The sequence below is a fragment of the Perca fluviatilis genome, chromosome 19, assembly GCF_010015445.1.
Source record: "Perca fluviatilis chromosome 19, GENO_Pfluv_1.0, whole genome shotgun sequence".
In the NCBI taxonomy this organism is placed as follows: Eukaryota; Metazoa; Chordata; class Actinopteri; order Perciformes; family Percidae; genus Perca; species Perca fluviatilis.
Window position 1 is genome coordinate 510383 of NC_053130.1, and position 27276 is coordinate 537658.

At 40.7% G+C, this 27276-nt stretch overlaps 1 protein-coding gene across 1 annotated transcript in view; it reads right to left on the minus strand.

The window, feature by feature from the left end:
* Window positions 1–10312: 10312 nt before the first annotated feature.
* Window positions 10313–27276, minus strand: part of bbs1 (Bardet-Biedl syndrome 1) — a 29565-nt gene continuing 12601 nt past the window's right edge. The window contains exons 5-7 of the mRNA XM_039784023.1: window positions 26826–26923; window positions 25937–26057; window positions 10313–11192 (exon numbers count right to left, since the gene is read on the minus strand). Coding sequence (XP_039639957.1) covers window positions 10362–11192; window positions 25937–26057; window positions 26826–26923 — 1050 coding nt within the window. The 3' untranslated portion in view covers window positions 10313–10361. The remainder of the gene's footprint in view (window positions 11193–25936; window positions 26058–26825; window positions 26924–27276) is intronic.

The window sequence follows — 27276 nt, forward strand, 5'->3', positions numbered from 1 at the left end:
AGACCCATTTAGAGTTTTCATCGGCAAATTCAAATTGAAAATCGGTGGAAATTGTTTCCGCTTCTGGAGGAAGATGTATGTTAAAATCCTGAAGTTTTATTTTAGTTTATTTTTATTTGCTTAAAATCTGCAGGAAATTCTGTGGCAGTTGATTCAGTGTGGCCCTGATTATAATCAATAGTATAAATGAGAGGTGATATATACATACATATATATGTGAAATATATATATACATATATATATATATATACATATATAGATATACACACACACATATATATATATATATATATATATATATATATATATATATATATATGTAAAATCTGAAGGATTAAATATAAAATCAGCTCTGAGATGGAATCACAAACTGGAGACACTTCATATATATATGAAGTGTGTGTCTGTGTGTGTGTGTGTGTGTGTGTCACAAACTGGAGACACACACACACACACACATAGACGCACATGCACACACACTAATTTTATATGTAATCCTCCAGATCTTCAGTGTGTCTCTTCCATAAATTATTTGTTGTGTGTAGTAGATTTAAGATCAGTTTAAATCTTAGTTATCCAGACTTTTAGTCCACAAACACTGTGGCCTACACTTCCCATAATGCACCTTTGCAGTGTAGGTTGTAGTTTTTTTTTTTCGGTCTGTTTCCTTCCTTCCCTGGTTCCTTCCTTCGCCTGCCTGGCGTTCAAGTTCCACTGCAGTGGGCCATTCACACTGGCCACGTAGAAAACACACACCACCACACACACACACACAACACACACACACACACACAACACGCACACACACACACACACACACGAAAGCACACACACACACACACACAGACACACAGACACACACGCACAGAGACGCACACACGCACACACACACACACAGACACACACACACACAAGACATATGCACAGACATATGCACGGAGACGCAGACACACAGAGAAACACACGCTTGTTACTTAAGAGGACCTTACATTAATTACTTACCTTAACCTTTCACCTCTGAGACTGACGTTGTGGGGACCTGGTTCTTGTCCCCACAACGTAGGTAAATCTGAACACATCTTACTTTACCACAAAGAGAGTTTGTTGTAGTTTATAGAGATCTCTGTCTCTCGCTGCTCTTCTGTTCAGAATACATAATGTATCAGGTGTTCAGAGTGAATATTTCACCTTTTGTTGTATTCTATGAATTAAATTCTAGTCTGAACAAATGCATTGTTTTAACAGTATGGAAGAAAATGACAAATCAGACCACATACTGTAGAATAAATATGATTTGAGGAAATCAAACAATTAATAAAAACATGAAAGTCTGAAGCAGGGTGAAACATGTTGAAGTTATAATCTGGATTATTAATGAACAGCTGATTCAGTTTCTTACCCAGCAAAACGATGACAGGTCTCATCTTTAGATGTCAGCGTTGGTCCAGATGTAAACTCTCTTCTTCTGTGGCTCCAGGCAGACTTTATAGCTGCTGATGTTCCTCTTTCGTCACCGAGGGAAGTCCAGAGTTCTGGTTTTTTTTGGGAATTTTTATTATTTCACAATGAAGAGGAAGTTCATCAGCTTTATGTTATCAACAAATGTTTACCTGTCCTCAACACACACACACACACACACACACACACACAGACACACAGAGACACACACACAGACACACAGAGACACACACACAAAGACACTCACACTCACACACACACACACACACACACACACACACACATCTTACACACACAGAAACACAAACACACAGACACACACACACACCCCAACACCACACCTGTCCTACAACATAAACACCCACTCCCAACTACCACACACAAATTAATACCCACACACACACCACCACAATACCATCATCATATCCATCCACACACACCACTGACCTAGAACCAGCAGAGAACAAGCACAAAACATCCCAATTTCCATTCCCTCAGGTTAGGTTAATGTAGCCCTCCTGTTGTCTTCCCAAATCTGACCCATTTTCATTTTCAAAGAGTTTCTATATCAGAAATTTGGGTCTCTTCCAAACAAATTGTCCAAAAAAATAACGTGAATGGTTCATGTCATGCAACGCTCTTCACAAGTAAGATAAATAATCAGTTCACTACTATGTATTTCGAGGGACTTTTATTTATTCCATCTATTTATATAACCACCTTGTATTTCAATTTCAAATGTTGTATTTTAAAACGAAAATCAAATAACCATTCGTTTTTAGGTTTTTAAGTCTGTTTATGAAATGAAAATCGAATGAACGAAAAGTACACGGACCCACAGGCAACAGATTACAGTTTTTTCCGATTGCTAAACGACAGTGGGCACAACTGGAGTCACATGTGCAAAACTCAAACTACAGTCTGCACCACCACAGTCACCTGAGCTAAACAGTTCACATCACCTGCAAAACTCATTCAAAGCAACACAACTCTTAACACACATGTCAAACAGGTATGCACAGGCCTCACTGAGATAACACACACTGTCACTCAGAACACACTGAGGGTAAAAACACTAGCCTCAAACACCAATACAGAAATTACAAACTTTTTCATCTTTACAGTTTGAACAATTTGAGTGACTTGACACTACTCAACAGTTTATTTAAGGAAAAAATATAGATTGTATAGCATACCAATTTTTACATAAGGTAAACAAGAAGGAATGAAAATCAGCAGTTTTCTTCAATAAAGTATTTTGTCTCTAGTAATTTATGGAATTACTGGAGGAAAAAACTAAAGGTACATAACAGTACCAACGAATAGTGTGACTAATCCTGCCTCTCTCCAGCATCATGTGGCAAGTTCATCACATTGGATGTCTTCATCATCTCTAAATACTAATGAATGTGGTGTTTCTATTGCTTTCACCTCCATTACTTTCTGAAAAACAGTAAGAACTCAGTTTTACTATTGTAAAGATATAGTGTTTTTCACTTTATTTATAGCTGCGTACATAACCTCAGACATCTTACCTGGACATGTTGGTATCTTTGCTCTTTTACCCGTTTCTCTCAAACAGTACAGTGTATGATTGTTTCATTCTTATTTGGTGTTTGTATACAATAAAGGTCTTTCTGAGCTTTCTCTGTATAAATACCGTATATGTTCACTAACTAGTCTAAAACAAGACACCTGCTTAGGCTTTCAGCTAAAATTGCAATCAGCAGTGTTTGATAGGCACCAGACTGAAATCTATTCTGTTTTGAATGTGTGGTTAACAGTTCTGACAGCAGTGTGTTAGCATCTGAACAAAGTGCTGTAAATCTACAGTGTTGTGCACGTTGTGGTTAAAGTCATGGGATAAGTGTGTAGAGTTTTGAAAACTGTGTTCAAGCAATGAGAAACGAACTAGAGTTTGGTCCACATGAACTGCTGCTGTGCAGACTGTAGTTAGAGTTTTGCACATGTGACTCCAGTTGTGCCCACTGTCGTTTAGCAATCGAAAAAAACTGTAAGTGAATAAAGTAAAAGAAGGGTTGGTGTTCAGGGTATCATCGGATAATCCGTAATTCATTTGTAATTACAAAAAGAAAAACCTTTATATTTAATTATTTAAAAAAAATAAAAAATAAAAAATAAAAAAACTTTTCTGGTGTCAGAATGAAAAAAATTCAAAATCAAAATGTTCTGTTTTTGGCAATTCCATCTGCTCTGCCTCGCTGCTCCACTTAAAAAATACACTAAGATCAGAATAAAAAGATGAGATTTTCTTTTCCCAAAATATGATCCAACTGAAATGTGAATACACTAATATTACCTTAAAGACTTAAATAAAGTTAAAATTAAAAAAAATGTATTACACACAATTACCAGTCGCTCTTTGTTTCTAATAGTTGACGTGCAACAAACTCAAACTTTTTTGTAAATTCAGTAATTTTCTTTTCCCAAAAGACGATCCAACTGGAACAAAGTTAACGCACTAATGTTACCTTAAATTTTAGCAGTTGACGTGCAATTTTTAAATATTATTGCAATGTTACAAACTTCAGCTCAACATTGCTGTAAATGTCATTTTCGGTCACAGCTGATTTAGTCACGTCTCTGTAATGTCTCTGGTTGGATGCTTACCTGTCTGAAGCTGCAGGTCGAACTGAAGAGTCTTCGTGTCTTCAGAGGAAACAAGCTGCTGCTTTCTGCTTCAGTCCGTCAGAACCCCTCTACTTATATCTGCTTCAGTCGGTCAGAACCCCTCTACTTATATCTGCTTCAGTCGGTCAGAACCCCTCTACTTATATCTGCTTCAGTCGGTCAGAACCCCTCTACTTATATCTGCTTCAGTCGGTCAGAACCCCTCTACTTATATCTGCTTCAGTCGGTCAGAACCCCTCTACTTATATCTGCTTCAGTCGGTCAGAAGCCCTCTACTTATATCTGCTTCAGTCGGTCAGAACCCCTCTACTTATATCTGCTTCAGTCGGTCAGAACCCCTCTACTTATATCTGCTTCAGTCCGTCAGAACCCCTCTACTTATATCTGCTTCAGTCCGTCAGAACCCCTCTACTTATATCTGCAGAAGGCTGTGATGTCACATCACCTGACCTCTTACCAATACTTATTCAATCAAAACAATTCCAAGGAACTTTGAATTGTGTATTCAGTTTAAAACAAATACATGAATGTCAGCACAGCTAGATATTAAAATAACAGAAGAACATCCTGCTCCTCTTTAATAAACAGAGTTCTGGACCGACTACTGCATTGTCCCACCCAGGTTGAGGTGTGTTTAGTCAACACCCCGTGACGCCAGGTTCTCTATCTGATGATGTCTGTTTGTTCTGGTGACAAACCATGACTCTGACACATCTAAGAACATCTAAGGACATCCAAAATGGCTCGGGATTACTAAAAGGGGAGAGGGAGAGGGGCACTAGGGATTTATAGACACAGGACCACAGAAGAAGAAATAAAGGAAGAGGGACTCTGAACTTCAACACATATATCAAGCACACTGAGGTATTGGACTCACAGAACCACAACTCTCTCAGATCACTTGTATTTAGGGATGCAGGAGCAGATCCCTCCTTTATATAAATATTTGAGTTGATTTTGAATTGCGTTCCTCTGCAGGATGTATCCGGCTGGTAGACATCCGGCAATACCAGCCGAATGCCGTGTAAATATTTGCTTAATGCTGGGAAGGAAATAACGAAAACAAGACATAATAAATAATAAGTTATATAAATCGAAATTGAGAATGTGAACTAAAACTAAAGAAAAATTTAAAAATATAAAAGATTAAATAGAAACAGATTTGCAAGGTAAAGTTACAGTAGTGATAAATAGCAGCACTTGGTGTGTGTGTGTGTGTGTGTGTGTGTGTGTGTGTGTTGTGTGTGTGTGGCAGAAGTTGTTGCTATGGTGATATGTGCAGCGAGGGAGTAGAGAAGGGAGGCGTAGACAGTCAAACGTGTCCATTTAATGATGATTGTATCCCTCAATTAGCTTTTTTAATTTAAAAACCGTGAGTCCAAACGCCAAATTATTACATGATCTGTTATTAATTACAAGCAGACGGTGCCGGGAGACTCTTTCTGGACGTTACGACCCCAGGCAGAGAGGTCGCTGACCGCACGGGAGGGGCGTTGGCTGAGTTAATCACGTGCCTGTGAATAAACTTGTCTCGTATCTGTTGCGTGAATAAATGGATGTTATTATAACCCACATCTATCTCTAAGAGTTTTCTCTCATTTACGTTTCACTAGAATTAAGAACTGACAAGAAACAAAAAACAAGATACACACTCGCATGCATTTGACAATGTGTATTTAGGGATGCAGGAGCAGATCCCTCCTTTATATAAATATTTGAGTTGATATTGAATTTCGTTCCTCTGCAGGATGCATCCAGGATGTAGACTGAATGCCGAATGTTGTGTAAATGTTTGCTTAATGTTGGGAAGGAAATAACGACAACAATAATTACAAGACATAAATAATAAGTTGTATAAAACTAAATTAAGAATGTAAAATAAAACTAAACAGAAATGTAAAAGTATAAAAGAGTAAATGGAAACAGAATTGCAAGATAAGATAAGATAATAAGATTTTTTTTGTCCAAAAGCCAAAGATATTTAGTTATTGTGATTCAGGTTTTGTTGTGGGAGGCATGAGAAGAGTGCATTGCAGTAATCTAACTGGGAGGAACTGAATGCAGATATGACGGTGTTTCTTAATTGGATGAAACCAGTTTGGAAGATTCAATTAACACTTCTGTTGTCCTCAGGTCAAATTTCACCCATTTTCAAAGTTTTTTATATCAGAAATATGGGTTTCTTACAACTAAATTGCCCAAAAAATAACTTGGATGCATGCATGTTGTATGGAACCCATACAACATTCTTCGCAGGTAAAATTAATGATTATTTCCATTGAATTTAGAGTGTTTTATTAAATTCATAGCGTTTGAAAAATGTTTTTAAATGTTTTTAAATAATTCATAATTTCTGCTTTTTTAACTAAAGAATTTGTTATAATGTCATTTAAATTAGGGTTATTGACCAGGAATTAAAGAAAGCATTGAAAATAGCAACAGAAATGTTGGGAAAAGTGCCAAAAGTGATTGGTGTCGTTAGAACCAACAGAAATATACAGTTGTGAGTTATCAGCGTAGAAATGCTAGTTGATATTGTGCTTTCTAATAATTTGACCAAGTAACATGTTAAGAAGAATAGCAATGGGCCAAGAGCAGAACCCTGTGTAAAGGTACTGTAGATGATCGAGAAGATCCGATTTCCACACAGAAAGACCTTCCAGACAGATAAGAACAGACAAACCTAAAACCACCAAGACATTTAATTAAAATACTATTATTGATGGTGTCAGAAGCCGCAGATAGATCCCACAGCAGTAAAACAGTGTGTTGACCACAGTCAACTGACATTATCCATTACATGAAGAGAAACATAAAGTTTAATATATCACAAGTAATCAATGGTAAAAACTGTTGTCAATGTTTTGTTGACAATTGTTTGAGCTTCAAATTTGAATGAACTGCCTCAAATGTAAACTCATAAAAAATAAATGGGTTTTATGATCTGAAAAATTTGTAATAACACACATTTTTAGAATTTTGATTTTAATAATAGTCTGGTGAGTTCAGCCCCGCTCTCCTAGCCTCTTGGGACCGTCCTGATCTGGCGAGCTCCAGTTTTCTACTGGCAGATCAGTCTGGCATCTTGAGATAGAGAAAATTTGGAGCCGTTCGCCAAACGCCCGACCAATCAGCGTTGGTTTTGAGGCGGGTTTAGGTGTGACGCAACGAGAAGCGACTGTTCAGTCTAAACAACGTGGCGACTTCCACGGATGAGATGAGCGTAGCTATCGCAGCAAGTTTTATCTGAATTAGAAAGTATTCCTTCATTGAAAGAAGAGCAAAAAAACGGCACTGGAGGCTTTTCTCGGAGGAAAAGATGATTTTTGATCTTCTCCCGACTTGTTTCGGCAAGAGTTTGATCTGATTGGTTGATTTGACCCGTCTATCACCAACTATAGGTGGTGATAGACAGATGGTTTATCCAATCAGATAATCAGGATTTTCGCCCCTTCCCAAAAGTTCTCCAACAGTATGTTCCCAGATGGATATGCCGAGCTAATGTGAAGTGATCCATCTGGTGGAGTCAGGTTACAGCTCTCCCTCTCTACACTTGAAATGAAATACAAAGACAAGAACAGGAAGTCACAACTGAACTCATAAGGACACAGTCGAATGTGTTATTGTCTAAAAATAAATCTAACAAACACTCTGAAAAACTATTTTCAAACTAAAATATAAAATCCAAATGTGAAAAATAATATACATTTTTGAATTAGAAAATTAGTCCAGACAGAAAGACTCAGGAGACAAAGTGAAGACATCAGATCATCTTAATGCTCAGCTTCTTATTTATTGTCACCGTACAGCAGATAAAGATTCACATTAGAGTTTCAAACCTCCACCAAACATCAACTGGCTGTCCTGAACTACAAAGATCTTTTCATACTTTTCATTTTCTTTACTTCTTTCTCTCTTTTAGACTCGTGTTATCAGTTCATGCAGTGATTAACAGCTGATCAGACTATATATGTGTTTCCATTTAAAGATTATGGGCCCTACTTTCCTGCTGCAGCCGCCCAACTGGAGACACATCTGACTTTTCTTCCACGTTGCAGCGAGCTGCGACAGCCTTAAACTAGGGCTGCACAATATATTGTTTTTTTAAATCGCTATCGATTGCGCAATAAACACGTCGCTAAAGGCTGCATCATGTTAAAAGTAAAGTAAAATGTAACTTTCATTATTTTGCTGCCGTTTATATTAATTTCAATGTTCAATTTGTTCAATAAAAGAATGTTGGAAATTATTGTTTGTTGTATTTTAGTAGAGTACTGAAAGCAGTAGAACTGAGAACACTTGAATATCTGTTTATTTATCTCAAGTGATATTGTTATCGCCATATTCAAAAGTGTCGAAAAAGACAACCAGAACGTTGATAAAGGGTTTCCATTTAAAATTTTGACTCAGAAAAACTAAAAGCTGCAGGTCGGCAGGACAACAGGGTTAAAGATGCAACATGTCAGCATTAAAGCGCCCATATTCTGCTCATTTTCAGGTTCATAACTGTATTTTAAGGTTGTACCAGAATAGGTTTACATGGTTTAATTATCAAAAAACACCATATTTTAGTTGTACTGCACATTGCTGCAGCTCCTCTTTTCACCCTGTGTTCAGGTCTCTGTTTTAGCTACAGAGTGAGACCTCTCTTCTTCTTCTGTACTATCTTTGATTGCACTCGCACATGCTCAGTAGCTCAGATCGTAGCTCATGTCAGCTAACTCCATAGACAGTAAAAGAAAGGCTGTTTCTCCAACTTCAGTCAGTTACAAGGCAGGATCAGCTGGGAGACTTCTTCTAAACCAGGGAGCACATGGAAGTAGTTCTTTTGGAGATTATGGTGAACTTGTGTGTGTTATAGCAGTGCTTTGCTATTGAGAATGAGGTAGCATGCTAGCGCTAGCCTGCTACGGTTAGCCAGCTTTTTTCGGCTAGTGCCGTAGAAAGCCGTGCAGATTGTGACCAGCTCACCAGGAGACTGAAGGCAGGACACATTCAGAAACCAGATCTAACTCTAAACACCATGGATGGGTTTATTTCAAAGTGTGTATGTGTGTGGAAGCACCAGAGACACAAAATAACTCCCCAAATCACCAGAAAGTGATTTTTTCATAATATGGGCACTTTAAAACATCCAAACGACTAAACCCACCTTTCAGCTGTTAGTCTAACTTCATGAAATAAAAACACCCCCATAGGTCGTTTGTTCACAATGATGATTTCTGTACAAACTGGTTTCATTGTTTTATTTATTTTACTTTACACAAAACTACATTTTAAAAAACGCAGAGTATTTAAAACATATGTCGCATTTCTATTTCTATACAAACATTATGAACCCTGAGAGCTTTAAATATGTTGATAAATCTGGAGTTTAACTCCACGCAGAAACACACAAACACAAACTGTTTCACACATAAACAACAAACTTAAATCCACACAATACGTAGTGTGTAACTACGTACAACAGAGTGGCTGGCGATTTAACTCACGCTTAACATCGGATGTGTCTGCGGCTCATTTAATCAGAAAAGGTTGTATTAGTGTGTTTAGTTTAACTGTCAGCTGTCCAGCAGGTGGGGCTGTTCCACTAGGTCAGTGTTAGAGGGGTCATCATTCTCCTGATCCACCAGCTGGGTTGAGAGTTTTAAGGTTAAGATTTGATTACATTTGAGATTTAAACATTTACGCACAATGTCCATCTGTTGTTTTTTCTTCGAACATGACAAGAAGGGAGGGACATTTATTCCTAAATTAAATAAATAGGTTGTTTATTTAACTATCTTTACATTTATTCATAGATATTTATTGCCTCATGTATTTATTTCATTTTGACTTAACTTGCGTCCAAACAGCACAGGACATTAACTTTAACACATGGAGGCCCAGGTCCCAAATTAACACTCGCCAGGCGCCAAATGGGGGTGGATTTTCTGTTTGGCGAGTAAATCTAAGAGCGCTGGCCGCCACATGGCGGGTTGATGTTCTCAGTCAGTTTTTAGTCCGTTTTCTGTCAGTTTTTGGTCAGTTTTTAGTCAGTTTTTGGTCAATTTTCTGTGAGTTTTTAGTCAGTTTTCTGTCAGTTTTTGGTCAGTTTTCTTTGAGTTTTTAGTCAGTTTTCTGTCAGTTTGTAGACAGTTTTTGGTCAGTTTTCTGTGAGTTTTTAGTCAGTTTTCTGTCAGTTTTTAGTCAGTTTTCTCTGAGTTTTCTGTAAGTTTTCTGTAAGTTTTCTGTCAGTTTGTGAAGCACGATCAGTTGAGCGTGAGCCCCTCGCTGACGGGCATGTTGATGTGCGCGGTCAGCAGCGGCGAGCTCTTCCCCTCGTGCAGAACGAACACCTTGATGATGTCAGAGACGCCCTTGTCGCTGGTGCACTCCACGAAGGTCTCCACGGGGTAGATGAGTCCGGGCACCAGCAGCGGGATCCTCATGTACGGGCTCCTCATGCGGTACAGGCTCTCGTCGTACAGGAAGCTGACCGCCAGGTTCATCACGGGCCGGCACGCCGCCGTGTTCTGCACGTTCAGCGTCAGCTTGAAGGACGGGCCCAGGCCCTGCACCACGGCGTTCATCTTCAGCGGCTCGGTGAGGCTGGCCGACATCGGCGCGAGGCTGGACTCCAGCGCTTTCACGTAGGCTTTGGCGGCGGCGAGACGCAAGCGGCTCAAGTCCATCTGGAAGGCGCCGTGCATGGCGACGGCGTTCTCGCGCTCCCTCAGCGTCTGGTCCACGTACAGCTTGGTCTTCTTGGGCACGTTGAGGCGCACGCTCTGGGCCAGCGGCGGCCCCGGCGCGCTGTCCCGGTCCTCGAACGTGGCGGTCCTCTTCAGGATCTTCACCATCAGGCCGCCTTTCCTCGTGGTCATGACGAGCGTGCCGTCCTCGCGCCCGTAGCGCCCGAAGCAGATGCTGGTGACCACGTCGGGCGTCTTGATGGTGCTCAGCAGGTTCTTGTCGCGGTACAGCTGGACCTCGCAGTTGGCGAGGCCCAGCAGGACCGCCTGGAAGCCGCGCGTCGGCAGGTCCATGGACGCCATGGTGGTGATGGGAGCCGGCAGGACGGCCTTCCACAGCTTCTTCCCCTGAACACACCGAGGGTAGTAAACAGAGGTGTTATTAAAGCCATGTAGGATATATAATCCATGTTTCCATTAAAGCCATGTAGGATATTTAATCCATGTTTCTATTAAAGCCATGTAGGATATATAATCCATGTTTCTATTAAAGCCATGTAGGATATTTAATCCATGTTTCTATTAAAGCCATGTAGGATGTTTAATCCATGTTTCTATTAAAGCCATGTAGGATGTTTAATCCATGTTTCTATTAAAGCCATGTAGGATATATAATCCATGTTTCTATTAAAGCCATGTAGGATGTTTAATCCATGTTTCTATTAAAGCCATGTAGGATATATAATCCATGTTTCTATTAAAGCCATGTAGGATATTTAATCCATGTTTCTATTAAAGCCATGTAGGATGTTTAATCCATGTTTCTATTAAAGCCATGTAGGATATATAATCCATGTTTCTATTAAAGCCATGTAGGATGTTTAATCCATGTTTCTATTAAAGCCATGTAGGATATATAATCCATGTTTCTATTAAAGCCATGTAGGATATTTAATCCATGTTTCTATTAAAGCCACGTAGGATATTTAATCCATGTTTCTATTAAAGCCATGTAGGATATTTAATCAATGTTTCTATAAAGCCATGTAGGATATATAATCCATGTTTCTATTAAAGCCATGTAGGATATATAATCCATGTTTCTATTAAAGCCATGTAGGATATTTAATCCATGTTTCTATTAAAGCCATGTAGGATATATAATCCATGTTTCTATTAAAGCCATGTAGGATATATAATCCATGTTTCTATTAAAGCCACGTAGGATATTTAATCCATGTTTCTATTAAAGTCATGTAGGATATATAATCCATGTTTCTATTAAAGTCATGTAGGATATATAATCCATGTTTCTATTAAAGTCATGTAGGATATATAATCCATGTTTCTATTAAAGCCATGTAGGATATTTAATCCATGTTTCTATTAAAGCCATGTAGGATATTTAATCCATGTTTCTATTAAAGCCATGTAGGATATATAATCCATGTTTCTATTAAAGCCATGTAGGATATATAATCCATGTTTCTATTAAAGCCACGTAGGATATTTAATCCATGTTTCTATTAAAGTCATGTAGGATATTTAATCCATGTTTCTATTAAAGCCATGTAGGATATATAATCCATGTTTCTATTAAAGCCATGTAGGATATATAATCCATGTTTCTATTAAAGCCATGTAGGATATTTAATCCATGTTTCTATTAAAGCCATGTAGGATATATAATCCATGTTTCTATTAAAGCCATGTAGGATATATAATCCATGTTTCTATTAAAGCCATGTAGGATATATAATCCATGTTTCTATTAAAGCCACGTAGGATATTTAATCCATGTTTCTATTAAAGCCATGTAGGATATATAATCCATGTTTCTATTAAAGCCATGTAGGATGTTTAATCCATGTTTCTATTAAAGCCATGTAGGATATTTAATCCATGTTTCTATTAAAGCCATGTAGGATATATAATCCATGTTTCTATATAAAGCCATGTAGGATATATAATCCATGTTTCTATTAAAGCCTACAGATATGTATTACCCATGTTTCTATTAAACCCATGTAGGATATTTAATCCATGTTTCTATTAAAGCCATGTAGGATATTTAATCCATGTTTCTATTAAAGCCATGTAGGATATTTAATCCATGTTTCTATTAAAGCCATGTAGGATATATAATCCATGTTTCTATTAAAGCCATGTAGGATATTTAATCCATGTTTCTATTAAAGCCATGTAGGATATTTAATCCATGTTTCTATAAAGCCATGTAGGATATTTAATCCATGTTTCTATTAAAGCCATGTAGGATATTTAATCCATGTTTCTATTAAAGCCATGTAGGATATTTAATCCATGTTTCTATAAAGCCATGGAGGATATTTAATCCATGTTTCTATAAAGCCATGTAGGATATTTAATCAATGTTTCTATTAAAGCCATGTAGGATATTTAATCCATGTTTCTATTAAAGCCATGTAGGATATATAATCCATGTTTCTATTAAAGCCATGTAGGATATTTAATCCATGTTTCTATTAAAGCCATGTAGGATATTTAATCCATGTTTCTATTAAAGCCATGTAGGATATTTAATCCATGTTTCTATTAAAGCCATGTAGGATATTTAATCCATGTTTCTATAAAGCCATGTAGGATGTTTAATCCATGTTTCTATTAAAGCCATGTAGGATATATAATCCATGTTTCTATTAAAGCCATGTAGGATATATAATCCATGTCTCTATTAAAGCCATGTAGGATATTTAATCCATGTTTCTATAAAGCCATGTAGGATATATAATCCATGTCTCTATTAAAGCCATGTAGGATATTTAATCCATGTTTCTATAAAGCCATGTAGGATATTTAATCCATGTTTCTATAAAGCCATGTAGGATATTTAATCCATGTTTCTATTAAAGCCATGTAGGATATTTAATCCATGTTTCTATAAAGCCATGTAGGATATATAATCCATGTTTCTATTAAAGCCATGTAGGATATTTAATCCATGTTTCTATTAAAGCCATGTAGGATATTTAATCCATGTTTCTATTAAAGCCATGTAGGATATTTAATCCATGTTTCTATTAAAGCCATGTAGGATATTTAATCCATGTTTCTATTAAAGCCATGTAGGATATTTAATCAATGTTTCTATAAAGCCATGTAGGATGTTTAATCCATGTTTCTATTAAAGCCATGTAGGATATTTAATCCATGTTTCTATTAAAGCCATGTAGGATATTTAATCAATGTTTCTATAAAGCCATGTAGGATGTTTAATCCATGTTTCTATAAAGCCATGGAGGATATTTAATCCATGTTTCTATAAAGCCATGTAGGATATTTAATCCATGTTTCTATTAAAGCCATGTAGGATATTTAATCAATGTTTCTATAAAGCCATGTAGGATGTTTAATCCATGTTTCTATAAAGCCATGGAGGATATTTAATCCATGTTTCTATAAAGCCATGTAGGATATTTAATCCATGTTTCTATTAAAGCCATGTAGGATGTTTAATCCATGTTTCTATTAAAGCCATGTAGGATGTTTAATCCATGTTTCTATAAAGCCATGGAGGATATTTAATCCATGTTTCTATAAAGCCATGTAGGATGTTTAATCCATGTTTCTATAAAGCCATGTAGGATGTTTAATCCATGTTTCTATTAAAGCCATGTAGGATGTTTAATCCATGTTTCTATAAAGCCATGTAGGATATTTAATCCATGTTTCTATTAAAGCCATGTAGGATGTTTAATCCATGTTTCTATTAAAGCCATGTAGGATATTTAATCCATGTTTCTATTAAAGCCATGTAGGATATTTAATCAATGTTTCTATAAAGCCATGTAGGATGTTTAATCCATGTTTCTATAAAGCCATGTAGGATATTTAATCCATGTTTCTATTAAAGCCATGTAGGATGTTTAATCCATGTTTCTATTAAAGCCATGTAGGATATTTAATCCATGTTTCTATTAAAGCCATGTAGGATATTTAATCCATGTTTCTATAAAGCCATGTAGGATGTTTAATCAATGTTTCTATAAAGCCATGTAGGATGTTTAATCCATGTTTCTATTAAAGCCATGTAGGATGTTTAATCCATGTTTCTATAAAGCCATGTAGGATATTTAATCAATGTTTCTATAAAGTCATGTAGGATGTTTAATCCATGTTTCTATAAAGCCATGTAGGATATTTAATCAATGTTTCTATAAAGTCATGTAGGATGTTTAATCAATGTTTCTATAAAGTCATGTAGGATGTTTAATCCATGTTTCTATTAAAGTCATGTAGGATGTTTAATCCATGTTTCTATTAAAGCCATGTAGGATGTTTAATCCATGTTTCTATAAAGCCATGTAGGATATTTAATTCATAGCTTTTCAATCTTCAAAAACCAAACATTCTGCAGGGCTCTGATACTAAATAAACTGGATATTAAAACTATACAGCACTGAGCACATGGCTCTTCCTGAATGTGTTAACATACCAGAATATGTAAACAGAAATGTTGTTAGGCCTACATTACATTATAAACAGAAATAATAGATTATGAGCCGGACGATTATCGATGCAGCATCGTCCATGTCCACGATTCCATGCATCGATTATTTGATTAATTTCAACACCTCTATTAGTAAATGGTTAGAATGAGGGTTCAAAATTAACTTTGTCTACTAGCTAAATGGCTAGTGAATGTTCACATTTTACCAGCCACTCAATAGATTGCCATTGTATTTTTTGGCTGGAGAGCGAAGCAAATGTACCAGCCACTTGCTTATTTTACCAGCATTTGGCTGGTAGGTGGTGCTAATTTTGACCTCTGTTGAGAATCCCAATGTATGTTCCTAATGTATCACACTATTCATTATATAAAAGTGGTTATTGTTCATTTTTTGGAAGGGTTAACCCTTGTGTTGTCGTCCCGTCGGCCGGGCAGCTTCGCTTTTCTGTGTAAAAATTCAAACTTTTTTTCAATGTTTTGGTCATCTTTTTTTACACTTTTTTCCAGATGTTTTGGAAATTAAGTTTTAGTCACTTTTTTGGATGTTTTTGTCGCCCCTTTCCGCTTCATTGTATGGTACAGTAATACATACACTCACATTCCTGGATTTATAAAGTACTCAAAGCGTAAGATAACTGACTGTGTGTCCCATTATACAGGGGATACAATTTTAATACTGAGAATAACACCTCTAGATTATAGAAATATTTCTACAGCAACAAAACCATTGCTGCACGTGACGGTAGTTAACATTACACCTGGCAGAAGGTAAAGTACCTTGTGTAGTTTTCATAACGTGAGCTCAGATTACCTTGTGTAGTTTTCATAACGTGAGCTCAGATTACCTTGTGTAGTTTTCATAACGTGAGCTCAGATTACCTTGTGTAGTTTTCATAACGTGAGCTCAGATTACCTTGTGTAGCGTTTATAACGTGAGCTCAGATTACCTTGTGTAGTGTTCATAACGTGAGCTCAGATTACCTTGTGTAGTGTTCATAACGTGAGCTCAGATTACCTTGTGTAGTTTTCATAACGTGAGCTCAGATTACCTTGTGTAGTTTTCATAACGTGAGCTCAGATTACCTTGTGTAGTGTTAGTAACGTGAGCTCAGATTACCTTGTGTAGTGTTAGTAACGTGAGCGATTACCTTGTGTAGTGTTAGTAACGTGAGCTCAGATTACCTTGTGTAGAGTTTATAACGTAGCTCAGATTACCTTGTGTAGTGTTAGTAACGTGAGCTCAGATTACCTTGTGTAGTGTTAGTAACGTGAGCTCAGATTACCTTGTGTAGTGTTTATAACGTGAGCTCAGATTACCTTGTGTAGTGTTAATAACGTGAGCTCAGATTACCTTGTGTAGAGTTTATAACGTGAGCTCAGATTACCTTGTGTAGTGTTTATAACGTGAGCTCAGATTACCTTGTGTAGAGTTTATAACGTGAGCTCAGATTACCTTGTGTAGTGTTTATAACGTGAGCTCAGATTACCTTGTGTAGAGTTTATAACGTGAGCTCAGATTACCTTGTGTAGAGTTTATAACGTGAGCTCAGATTACCTTGTGTAGTGTTAGTAACGTGAGCTCAGATTACCTTGTGTAGCGTTTATAACGTGAGCTCAGATTACCTTGTGTAGTGTTTATAACGTGAGCTCAGATTACCTTGTGTAGAGTTTATAACGTGAGCTCAGATTACCTTGTGTAGAGTTTATAACGTGAGCTCAGATTACCTTGTGTAGTGTTAGTAACGTGAGCTCAGATTACCTTGTGTAGTGTTCGTAACGTGAGCTCAGATTACCTTGTGTAGTATGTATTAAAAAGCTCAGTTTTGTAGCGTAGAATTACGATTAACTGTAACTTGGCCAGATTACCTTGTGTAGAGTTCACTATGGCTCAGATTACCTTCTGTAGAGTTTATAACGTGAGCTCAGATTACCTTTTATAGTTTTAATTCAGGCATGTTCCTTGTGTTGTGTATACGCGGCGACACAAGATTACCTTGTGTAGAGTTCATAACGTGAGCTCAGATTACCTTGTCCAGAGTTCATAGCGTGGGAACCAGATTACCTTTTGTAGAGTTCATAACGTGAGCTCAGATTACCTTCTGCGTGAAGCTCTGCAGAGCTCTCGTTACGCTGCAGCCCGACCACACGTTCTTGCCGACTCTCACCAGACCCACGGGGTGAGACGACAGCTCGTACAGTGCGTACCGGTTTGTCCGACTCCCTGAAGAGACAGACATGCATCAGGGCTGAGGTCTGTCTGTCTGTCTGTCTGTCTGTCTGTCTACCTATCTATCTATCTATCTATCTACCTACCTACCTACCTACCCTACCACCACCACCCCCCTACCTACCACTACCTACCTCTACCTACCTACCTCCCACCTACCCACCTACCTATCTACCTACCTACCCACCCACCCACCCACCTATCTACCTACCTATCTACCTACCTACCTATCTATCTACCTACCTACCTACCTACCTACCTACCTACCTACCTACCTACCTACCTACCTACCTACCTATCTATCTATCTACCCAGCCAGGTGTGTGTATCTCAGCCAGGTGTGTGTATCTCAGCCAGGTGTGTGTGTATCTCAGCCTTTCTCAGTCAGGTGTGTGTATCTCAGCCGGGTGTGTGTGTGTCTCAGCCAGGTGTGTGTATCTCAGCCAGGTGTGTGTATCTCAGCCAGGTGTGTGTGTATCTCAGCCTTATCTCAGCCAGGTGTGTGTATCTCAGCCAGGTGTGTGTATCTCAGCCAGGTGTGTGTATCTCAGCCAGGTGTGTGTATCTCAGCCAGGTGTGTGTATCTCAGCCAGGTGTGTGTGTACCTCAGCCAGGTGTGTGTGTATCTCAGCCAGGTGTGTGTGTCTCAGCCTTGTCTCAGCCAGGTGTGTGTATCTCAGCCAGGTGTGTGTATCTCAGCCAGGTGTGTGTGTCTCAGCCTTCTCTCAGCCAGGTGTGTGTGTATCTCAGCCAGGTGTGTGTATCTCAGCCAGGTGTGTGTGTATCTCAGCCAGGTGTGTGTGTATCTCAGCCAGGTGTGTGCGTCTCACCTGCGCAGGACGTAGATGTTGCCGTTGCGGGTCGCCACGGTGATGCGATACTCCACGTCGAACTGCCCCGTCACATCCATCATGGTGGGGGGGGCGGGCAGCGACATCTTCAGCACACAGACACCACAGACACACAGACACCACAGACACCACAGACACACAGACACACAGACACCACAGACACACAGACACCACAGACACCACAGACACACAGACACACAGACACCACAGACACCACAGACACCACAGACACACAGACACACAGACACCACAGACACACAGACACCACAGACACACAGACACCACAGACACCACAGACACACAGACACCACAGACACACAGACACCACAGACACACAGACACCACAGACACCACAGACACCACAGACACACAGACACCACAGACACCATGCACAGGTTAGTTTGATTACTTCACCTGAGGAACCTTCTCTGGATTCATGGATTAAATCGCCAACTATTTAGTTGGTTAAAAACTCGAGTGATGTCATCTTCTTACAGGAGCTCTAAGTGATGTCATCTTCTTACAGGTGCTCTAAGTGATGACATCTTCTTACAGGTGCTCTAAGTGATGTCATCTTCTTACAGGTGCTCTAAGTGATGTCATCTTCTTACAGGTGCTCTAAGTGATGACATCTTCTTACAGGAGCTCTAAGTGATGACATCTTCTTACAGGAGCTCTAAGTGATGTCATCTTCTTACAGGAGCTCTAAGTGATGTCATCTTCTTACAGGTGCTCTAAGTGATGACATCTTCTTACAGGTGCTCTAAGTGATGACATCTTCTTACAGGAGCTCTAAGTGATGACATCTTCTTACAGGTGCTCTAAGTGATGACATCTTCTTACAGGTGCTCTAAGTGATGTCATCTTCTTACAGGTGCTCTAAGTGATGTCCTTCTTACAGGTGTTCCAAGTGATGTCATCTTCTTACAGGTGCTCTAAGTGATGTCATCTTCCAGGGCTCTAAGTGATGACATCTTCTTACAGGTGCTCTAAGTGATGACATCTTCTTACAGGTGCTCTCGATTGACATCTTCTTACAGGAGCTCTAAGTGGTGTCATCTTCAAGGTGCTCTAAGTGATGACATCTTCTTACAGGTGCTCTAAGTGATGTCATCTTCTTACCAGGTGCTCTAAGTGATGTCATCTTCTTACAGGTGCGCTAAGTGATGACATCTTCTTACAGGACTCTAAGTGATGTCATTCTTACAGGAGCTCTAAGTGATGTCTCTTCTTACACAGGTGCTCTAAGTGATGACATGTTCTTACAGGTGCTCTAAGTGATGACATCTTCTTACAGGAGCTCTTAGTGATGACATCTCTTACAGGTTACTCTAAGTGATGACATCTTCTTACAGGTGCTCTAAGTGATGACATCTTCTTACAGGTGCTCTAAGTGATGTCATCTTCTTACAGGTGCTCTAAGTGATGTCATCTTCTTACAGGTGCTCTAAGTGATGTCATCTTCTTACAGGAGCTCTAAGTGATGACATCTTCTTACAGGTGCTCTAAGTGATGACATCTTCTTACAGGTGCTCTAAGTGATGACATCTTCTTACAGGTGCTCTAAGTGATGTCATCTTCTTACAGGTGCTCTAAGTGATGACATCTTCTTACAGGTGCTCTAAGTGATGTCATCTTCTTACAGGTGCTCTAAGTGATGTCATCTTCTTACAGGTGCTCTAAGTGATGTCATCTTCTTACAGGTGCTCTAAGTGATGTCATCTTCTTACAGGTGCTCTAAGTGATGTCATCTTCTTACAGGTGCTCTAAGTGATGTCATCTTCTTACAGGTGCTCTAAGTGATGTCATGCGTTTTATAGGCTACAACATTTTTTGTCACATACAGCAAACATCTCCTCACTATCTGCTAGTGTGTGTGTGTGTGTGTGTGTGTATATGTGTGTGTGTCTCTGTGTGTGTGTCTCTATCTGTGTGTGTGTGTCTCTGTGTGTGTACCTTGGAGAGGACCAGGAAGGCCTCTGTGTGTGTCTGTGTGTGTGTGTGTCTCTGTGTGTATATGTGTCTCTATCTGTGTGTGTGTGTGTGTGTGTGTCTCTGTGTGTGTGTGTGTGTGTGTTGTTTCTGTGTGTGTGTGTGTGTGTGTGTGTGTGTCTGTGTGTGTGTGTCTGTGTGTGTGTGTCTCTATCTGTGTGTCTGTGTGTGTGTGTGTGTGTGTACCTTGGAGAGGATCAGGAAGGTTGTGTGTGTGTGTGTGTGTGTGTGTGTGTGTGTGTGTGTGTGTGTGTGTGTGCTAGATCAGGAAGGCGTGTGTGTGTGTGTGTGTGTGTGTGTGTGTGTATTGGAGAGATCAGGAAGGCTTGTGTGTGTGTGTGTGTGTGTGTGTGTGTGTGTGTGTGTGTCTCTATTTTTGTGTGTGTGTGTGTGTGTGTGTGTGTACCTTGGAGAGGATCAGGAAGGCCTCTGTGTGTGTGTGTGTGTGTGTGTGTGTGTGTGTGTGTGTGTGTGTGTGTGTGTGTGTGTGTGTGTGTGTGTGTGTGACCTTGGAGAGGATCAGGAAGCCCTCGGGTCCAGCGGAGCGTGGCAGCTCTCCGTGCCCATCACCAGACAGCTGACCCCGGTAGTCTGCGTGCTCTTCTTCAGGGTCCCGATGCAGGTATGGTGGTCTGAAACCCGACCAATCAGAGAGCCGAGTGAGGGGAGGGAGGCTAGAAGGGATACATCACGGTGGCGCAGTGGTAAATTACACCCATGTGTCTGTCGTTAAGCTTAAAGCATTTCTCGTTACGGTGTACGGAGAAGGAAGAGAGGCGGTCCTACCTGGCGTCTGATTGGCTGCTGCTTGTGCAGCTGCAGGGATCGTCCTATCTTCGGTCTCCAGAGACAGGAAGTGGAGCGGCAGCCGCTGGGACAGCCGCGTCGGCCTTCTTCCTAATGCTCTCAACATCTCCTTCAGGGTCAGAGGGTTACGATCTGCCCCTCCCTGGCCTGCTGCCACAGCGTCCTGACCAATCACAGCACAGCACAGTCCCGAACACATTCAATCCACACAGTCTGAACACACGTCCTGACCAATCACAGCACAGCACAGTCTGAACACACGTCCTGACCAATCACAGCACAGCACAGTCTGAACACACGTCCTGACCAATCACAGCACAGCACAGTCTGAACACACGTCCTGACCAATCACAGCACAGCACAGTCTGAACACACGTCCTGACCAATCACAGCACAGCACAGTCTGAACACACGTCCTGACCAATCACAGCACAGCACAGTCTGAACACACGTCCTGACCAATCCACACCTCCCCTTCCAAAGTACACACACAATCACAGCCACCAGTCTGAACACACGTCCTGACCAATCAGCACACACAGTCTCCACGTCTGTATCACACACAAGTCTGACACATCCTGACCAACACTGTCTCTGTGTGTGTGTCTGTGTGTGTCTATGTGTGTGTCTCTGTGTGTGTGTCTGTGTGTGTCTATGTGTGTCTCTCTGTGTGTGTCTCTGTGTGTGTCTATGTGTGTGTCTCTATGTTGGTAATGTTTGTGTGTGTCTCTGTGTGTGTCTCTATGTGTCTCTGTGTGTGTGTTGTGTGCTGTGTCTCTGTGTGTGTGTCTGTGTGTCTCTGTGTGTGGTCTTTCTCTGTGTGTGTCTCTGTGTGTGTGTGTGTCTTGTGTGTGTCTTGTTGTGTGTGTCTTGTGTGTGTCTTGTGTGTGTCTCTGTGTGTGTGTGTCTCTGTGTGTGTTTCTTGTGTGTGTTGTGTGTGTCTATGTGTGTGTCTCGTGTGTGTCTTGTGTGTGTGTATCTTGTGTGTCTCTGTGTGTGTCTCTGTGTGTGTGTCTCTGTGTGTGTCTCTCTCTGTGTGTGTTGTCTATGTGTGTTCTCTTGTGTGTATTTGTGGTGTGTCTCTGTGTGTGTGTGTCTTGTGTGTTTGTGTGTGTTTGTGTGTATCTCTGTGTGTGTTCTCTGTGTGTGTATCTCTGTGTGTGTCTCTGTGTGTGTGTATCTGTGTATCTCTGTGTGTGTATCTCTGTGTGTGTGTCTGTGTGTGTATCTCTGTGTGTGTTTCTGTGTGTGTATCTTGTGTGTGTCTCTGTGTGTGTGTCTTGTGTGTCTGTGTGTATCTCTGTGTGTGTGTTTGTGTGTGTGTCTGTGTGTGTCTGTGTGTGTCTTTGTGTGTGTCTCTTGTGTGTGTCTTGTGTGTGTCTTGTGTGTCTCTCTGTGTGTATCTCTGTGTATGTGTCTCTGTGTGTGTGTCTGTGTGTATCTCTGTGTGTGTTCTCTGTGTGTATCTCTGTGTGTTCTCTTGTGTGTGTCTCTGTGTGTGTGTCTCTTGTGTGTATCTCTCTGTGTGTTCTCTGTGTGTGTCTCTGTGTGTGTCTGTCTCCGTGTGTGTATCTCTGTGTGTGTATCTCTGTGTGTCTCTGTGTGTGTGTCTCTCTGTGTGTGTCTCTGTGTGTCTCTCTGTGTGTATCTATGTGTGTGTCTCTGTGTGTGTGTGTGTCTCTGTGTGTATCTCTGTGTGTGTATCTCTGTGTGTGTCTCTGTGTGTGTGTGTATCTCTGTGTGTGTCTCTGTGTGTGTGTATCTCTGTGTGTGTCTCTGTGTGTATCTGTGTGTATCTCTGTGTGTCTCTCGTGTATCTCTGTGTGTGTCTCTGTGTGTGTCTCTGTGTGTGTGTATCTCTGTGTGTGTCTCTGTGTGTGTGTATCTCTGTGTGTCTCTGTGTGTGTCTCTGTGTGTGTGTATCTCTGTGTGTATCTCTGTGTGTATCTCTGTGTGTGTGTATCTCTGTGTGTGTGTCTCTGTGTGTGTATCTCCGTGTATGTATCTCTGTGTGTGTCTCTGTGTGTGTGTGTATCTCTGTGTGTATCTCCGTGTATGTATCTCTGTGTGTGTGTGTGTCTGTGTGTGTCTCTGTGTGTATCTGTGTGTATCTCCGTGTGTATCTCTGTGTGTGTATCTCTGTGTATCTCCGTGTATGTATCTCTGTGTGTGTGTGTGTCTGTGTGTGTGTCTCTGTGTGTATCTGTGTGTATCTCCGTGTGTATCTCTGTGTGTGTCCCGCAAGCTGCTGCATTGGTTGGCGTATCGATTATTTGATTAATTTCAACACCTCTATTAGTAAAATGGTTAGAATGAGGGTTCAAAATTAACTTTGTCTACTAGCTAAAATGGCTAGTGAATGTTCACATTTTACCAGCCACTCAATAGATTGCCATTGTATTTTTGGCTGGAGAGCCAAGCAAATGTACCAGCCACTTGTTTATTTTACCAGCATTTGGCTGGTAGGTGGTGCTAATTTTGACCTCTGTTGAGAATCCCAATGTATGTTCCTAATGTATCACACTATTCATTATATAAAAGTGGTTATTGTTCATTTTTGAAGGGTTAACCCTTGGGTTGCGCCCCCGTCGGGCCGGCAGCTTCGCTTCTGTGTAAAAATTCAAACTTTTTTCAATATGTTTTGGTCATCTTTTTACACTTTTTCCAGATGTTTTGGAAATTAAGTTCTTTAGTCACTTTTTGATGTTTTTGTCACCTTTCCGGCTTCATTGTATGGTACAGTAATACATACACTCGACATTCCTGGATTTATAAAGTACTCAAAGCGTAAGATAACTGACTGTGTGTCCCATTATACAGGGGATACAATTTTAATACTGAGAATAACACCTCTAGATTATAGAAATATTTCTACAGCAACAAAACCATTGCTGCACGTGACGGTAGTTAACATTACACCTGGCAGAAGGTAAAGTACCTTGTGTAGTTTTCATAACGTGAGCTCAGATTACCTTGTGTAGTTTTCATAACGGGAGCTCAGATTACCTTGTGTAGTTTTCATAACGCGGAGCTCAGATTACCTTTGTGTAGTTTTCATAACGGAGCTCAGATTACCTTGTGTAGCGCTTATAACGCGGAGCTCAGATTACTTGTGTGCGTTCATAACGTGAGCTCAGATTACCTTGTGTAGTGTTCATAACGTGAGCTCAGATTACCTTGTGTAGTTTTCATAACGGAGCTCAGATTACCTTGTGTAGTTTTCGAACGGGAGCTCAGATTACCTTGTGTAGTGTTAGTAACGTGAGCTCAGATTACCTTGTGTAGTGTTAGTAACGGAGCCACTACTTGTGTAAGTTAGTAACGGAGCTCAGATTAACCTTGTGTAGAGTTTATAACGGAGCTCAGATTACCTTGTGTAGTAGTTAGTAACGGAGCTCAGATTACCTTGTGTAGGTTAGTAACGTGAGCTCAGATTACCTTGTGTAGGTTATAACGAGCTCAGATTACCTTGTGTAGTGTTAGTAACGTGAGCTCAGATTACCTTGTGTAGAGTTTATAACGGAGCTCAGATTACCTTGTGTAGTGTTTATAACGCGGAGCCCAGATTACCTTGTGTAGAGTTTATAACGGAGCTCAGATTACCTTGTGTAGTGTTTATAACGGAGCTCAGATTACCTTGTGTAGAGTTTATAACGTGAGCTCAGATTACCTTGTGTAGAGTTTATAACGTAGCTAGATTACCTTGTGTAGCTGCTAGTAACGGAGCCCAGATTACCTTGTGTAGCTTATAACGGAGCTCAGATTACCTTGTGTAGGTTATAACGGGAGCCAGATTACCTTGTGTAGAGTTTGTAACGGAGCTCAGATTACCTTGTGTAGAGTTATAACGAGCCAGATTACGTGGTCTGAACGCGAGTCAGATTACCTTGTGTAGTAGCCAACGGAGCTAGATTACTGGTAGTGTTAGTAACGGAGCTCAGATTACCTTGTGTAGAGTTTATAACGCGGAGCTCAGATTACCTTGTGTAGTGTTTGTAACTGAGCTCAGATTACCTTGTGTAGTGTTTGTAACGAGCTCAGATTACCTTGTGTAGGCTAGTAACGGAGCTCAGATTACCTTGTGTAGGTTAGTAACGGAGCTCAGATTACCTTGTGTAGGTAGTAACGTGAGCTCAGATTACCTTGTGTAGGAGTTCATAACGGAGCTCAGATTACCTTGTGTAGAGTTTATAACGTGAGCTCAGATTACCTTGTGTAGAGTTTATAACGCGGAGCTCAGATTACCTTGTGTAGCGTAGTAACGGAGCTCAGATTACCTTGTGTGCGTTAGTAACGGAGCTCAGATTACCTTGTGTAGAGTTCATAACGCTGAGCTCAGATTACCTTGTGTAGAGTTTATAACGTGAGCTCAGATTACCTTGTGTAGAGTTTATAACGTGAGCTCAGATTACCTTGTGTAGTGTTCATAACGTGAGCTCAGATTACCTTGTGTAGTGTTTATAACGTGAGCTCAGATTACCTTGTGTAGAGTTTGTAACGTGAGCTCAGATTACCTTGTGTAGAGTTCGTAACGTGAGCTCAGATTACCTTGTGTAGAGTTCATAACGTGAGCTCAGATTACCTTGTGTAGAGTTCATAACGTGAGCTCAGATTACCTTGTGTAGTGTTCATAACGTGAGCTCAGATTACCTTGTGTAGTGTTCATAACGTGAGCTCAGATTACCTTGTGTAGAGTTCATAACGTGAGCTCAGATTACCTTGTGTAGAGTTCATAACGTGAGCTCAGATTACCTTGTGTAGAGTTCATAACGTGAGCTCAGATTACCTTCTGCGTGAAGCTCTGAAGGCTCTCGTCGCTGCAGCCGACCACCACGTTCTTGCCGACTCTCACCAGACCCACGGGGTGAGACGACAGCTCGATGCAGTACTTCGGTTTGTCCGACTCCCTGAAGAGACAGACATGCATCAGGGCTGAGGTCTGTCTGTCTGTCTGTCTGTCTGTCTACCTATCTATCTATCTATCTATCTACCTACCTACCTACCTACCTACCTACCTACCTACCTACCTATCCACCTACCCTACCTACCTACCTACCTACCTACCCACCTACCTATCTACCTACCTACCCACCCACCCACCCACCCATCCACCCACCTACCTACCTACCTACCTACCTATCTATCCACCCACCACCCACCTACCCACCCCCACCTACCCACCTACCTACCTACCTACCTACCTACCCATCTATCTATCTACCCAGCCAGTGTGTGTATCTCACCAGGTGTGTGTATCTCAGCCAGTGTGTGTGTTCCCACCTTTTCTCAGCCAGGTGTGGTATCCCAGGTGTGTGTATCCTCACCAGTGTGTGTATCAAGTGTGTGTATCTCACCAGGTGTGTGTATACCAGTGTGTGTCAAGGGTGTAACAGTGTGTGTTCTACAGTGGTATCACATGTGTGGTAGAGTGTGGTATCTAGCAGTGTGTGGTACCCCACCAGGTGTGTGTGTAAGTGTGTGTGTCACCTTGTCTACCAGTGTGGTACACATGTGTGTGATCTCACATGTGTGTGTGTGTCTCAGCCTTCTCTCAGCCAGGGGTGTGTATCTCAGCCAGGTGTGTGTATCTCAGCCAGGTGTGTGTGTATCTCAGCCAGGTGTGTGTGTATCTCAGCCAGGTGTGTGTGTATCTCAGCCAGGTGTGTGCGTCTCACCTGCGCAGGACGTAGATGTTGCCGTTGCGGGTCGCCACGGTGATGCGATACTCCACGTCGAACTGCCCCGTCACATCCATCATGGTGGGGGGGCACATCTTCAGCACACAGACACCACAGACACACAGACACCACAGACACCACAGACACACAGACACACAGACACACAGACACACAGACACACAGACACACAGACACAAGACACCACAGACACCACAGACACAGACACACACAGACACCACAGACACACAGAAACACAGAAACACAGACACACAGACACCAAGACACACACACACACAGACACCAACCACAGACACACAGACACCACAGACACAACAAGCACACAGACACCACAGACACCACAGACACCACGACACACAGACACCACAGACACCATGCACAGGTTAGTTTGATTACTTCACCTAGAGGAACCCTCTCTGATTCATGGATT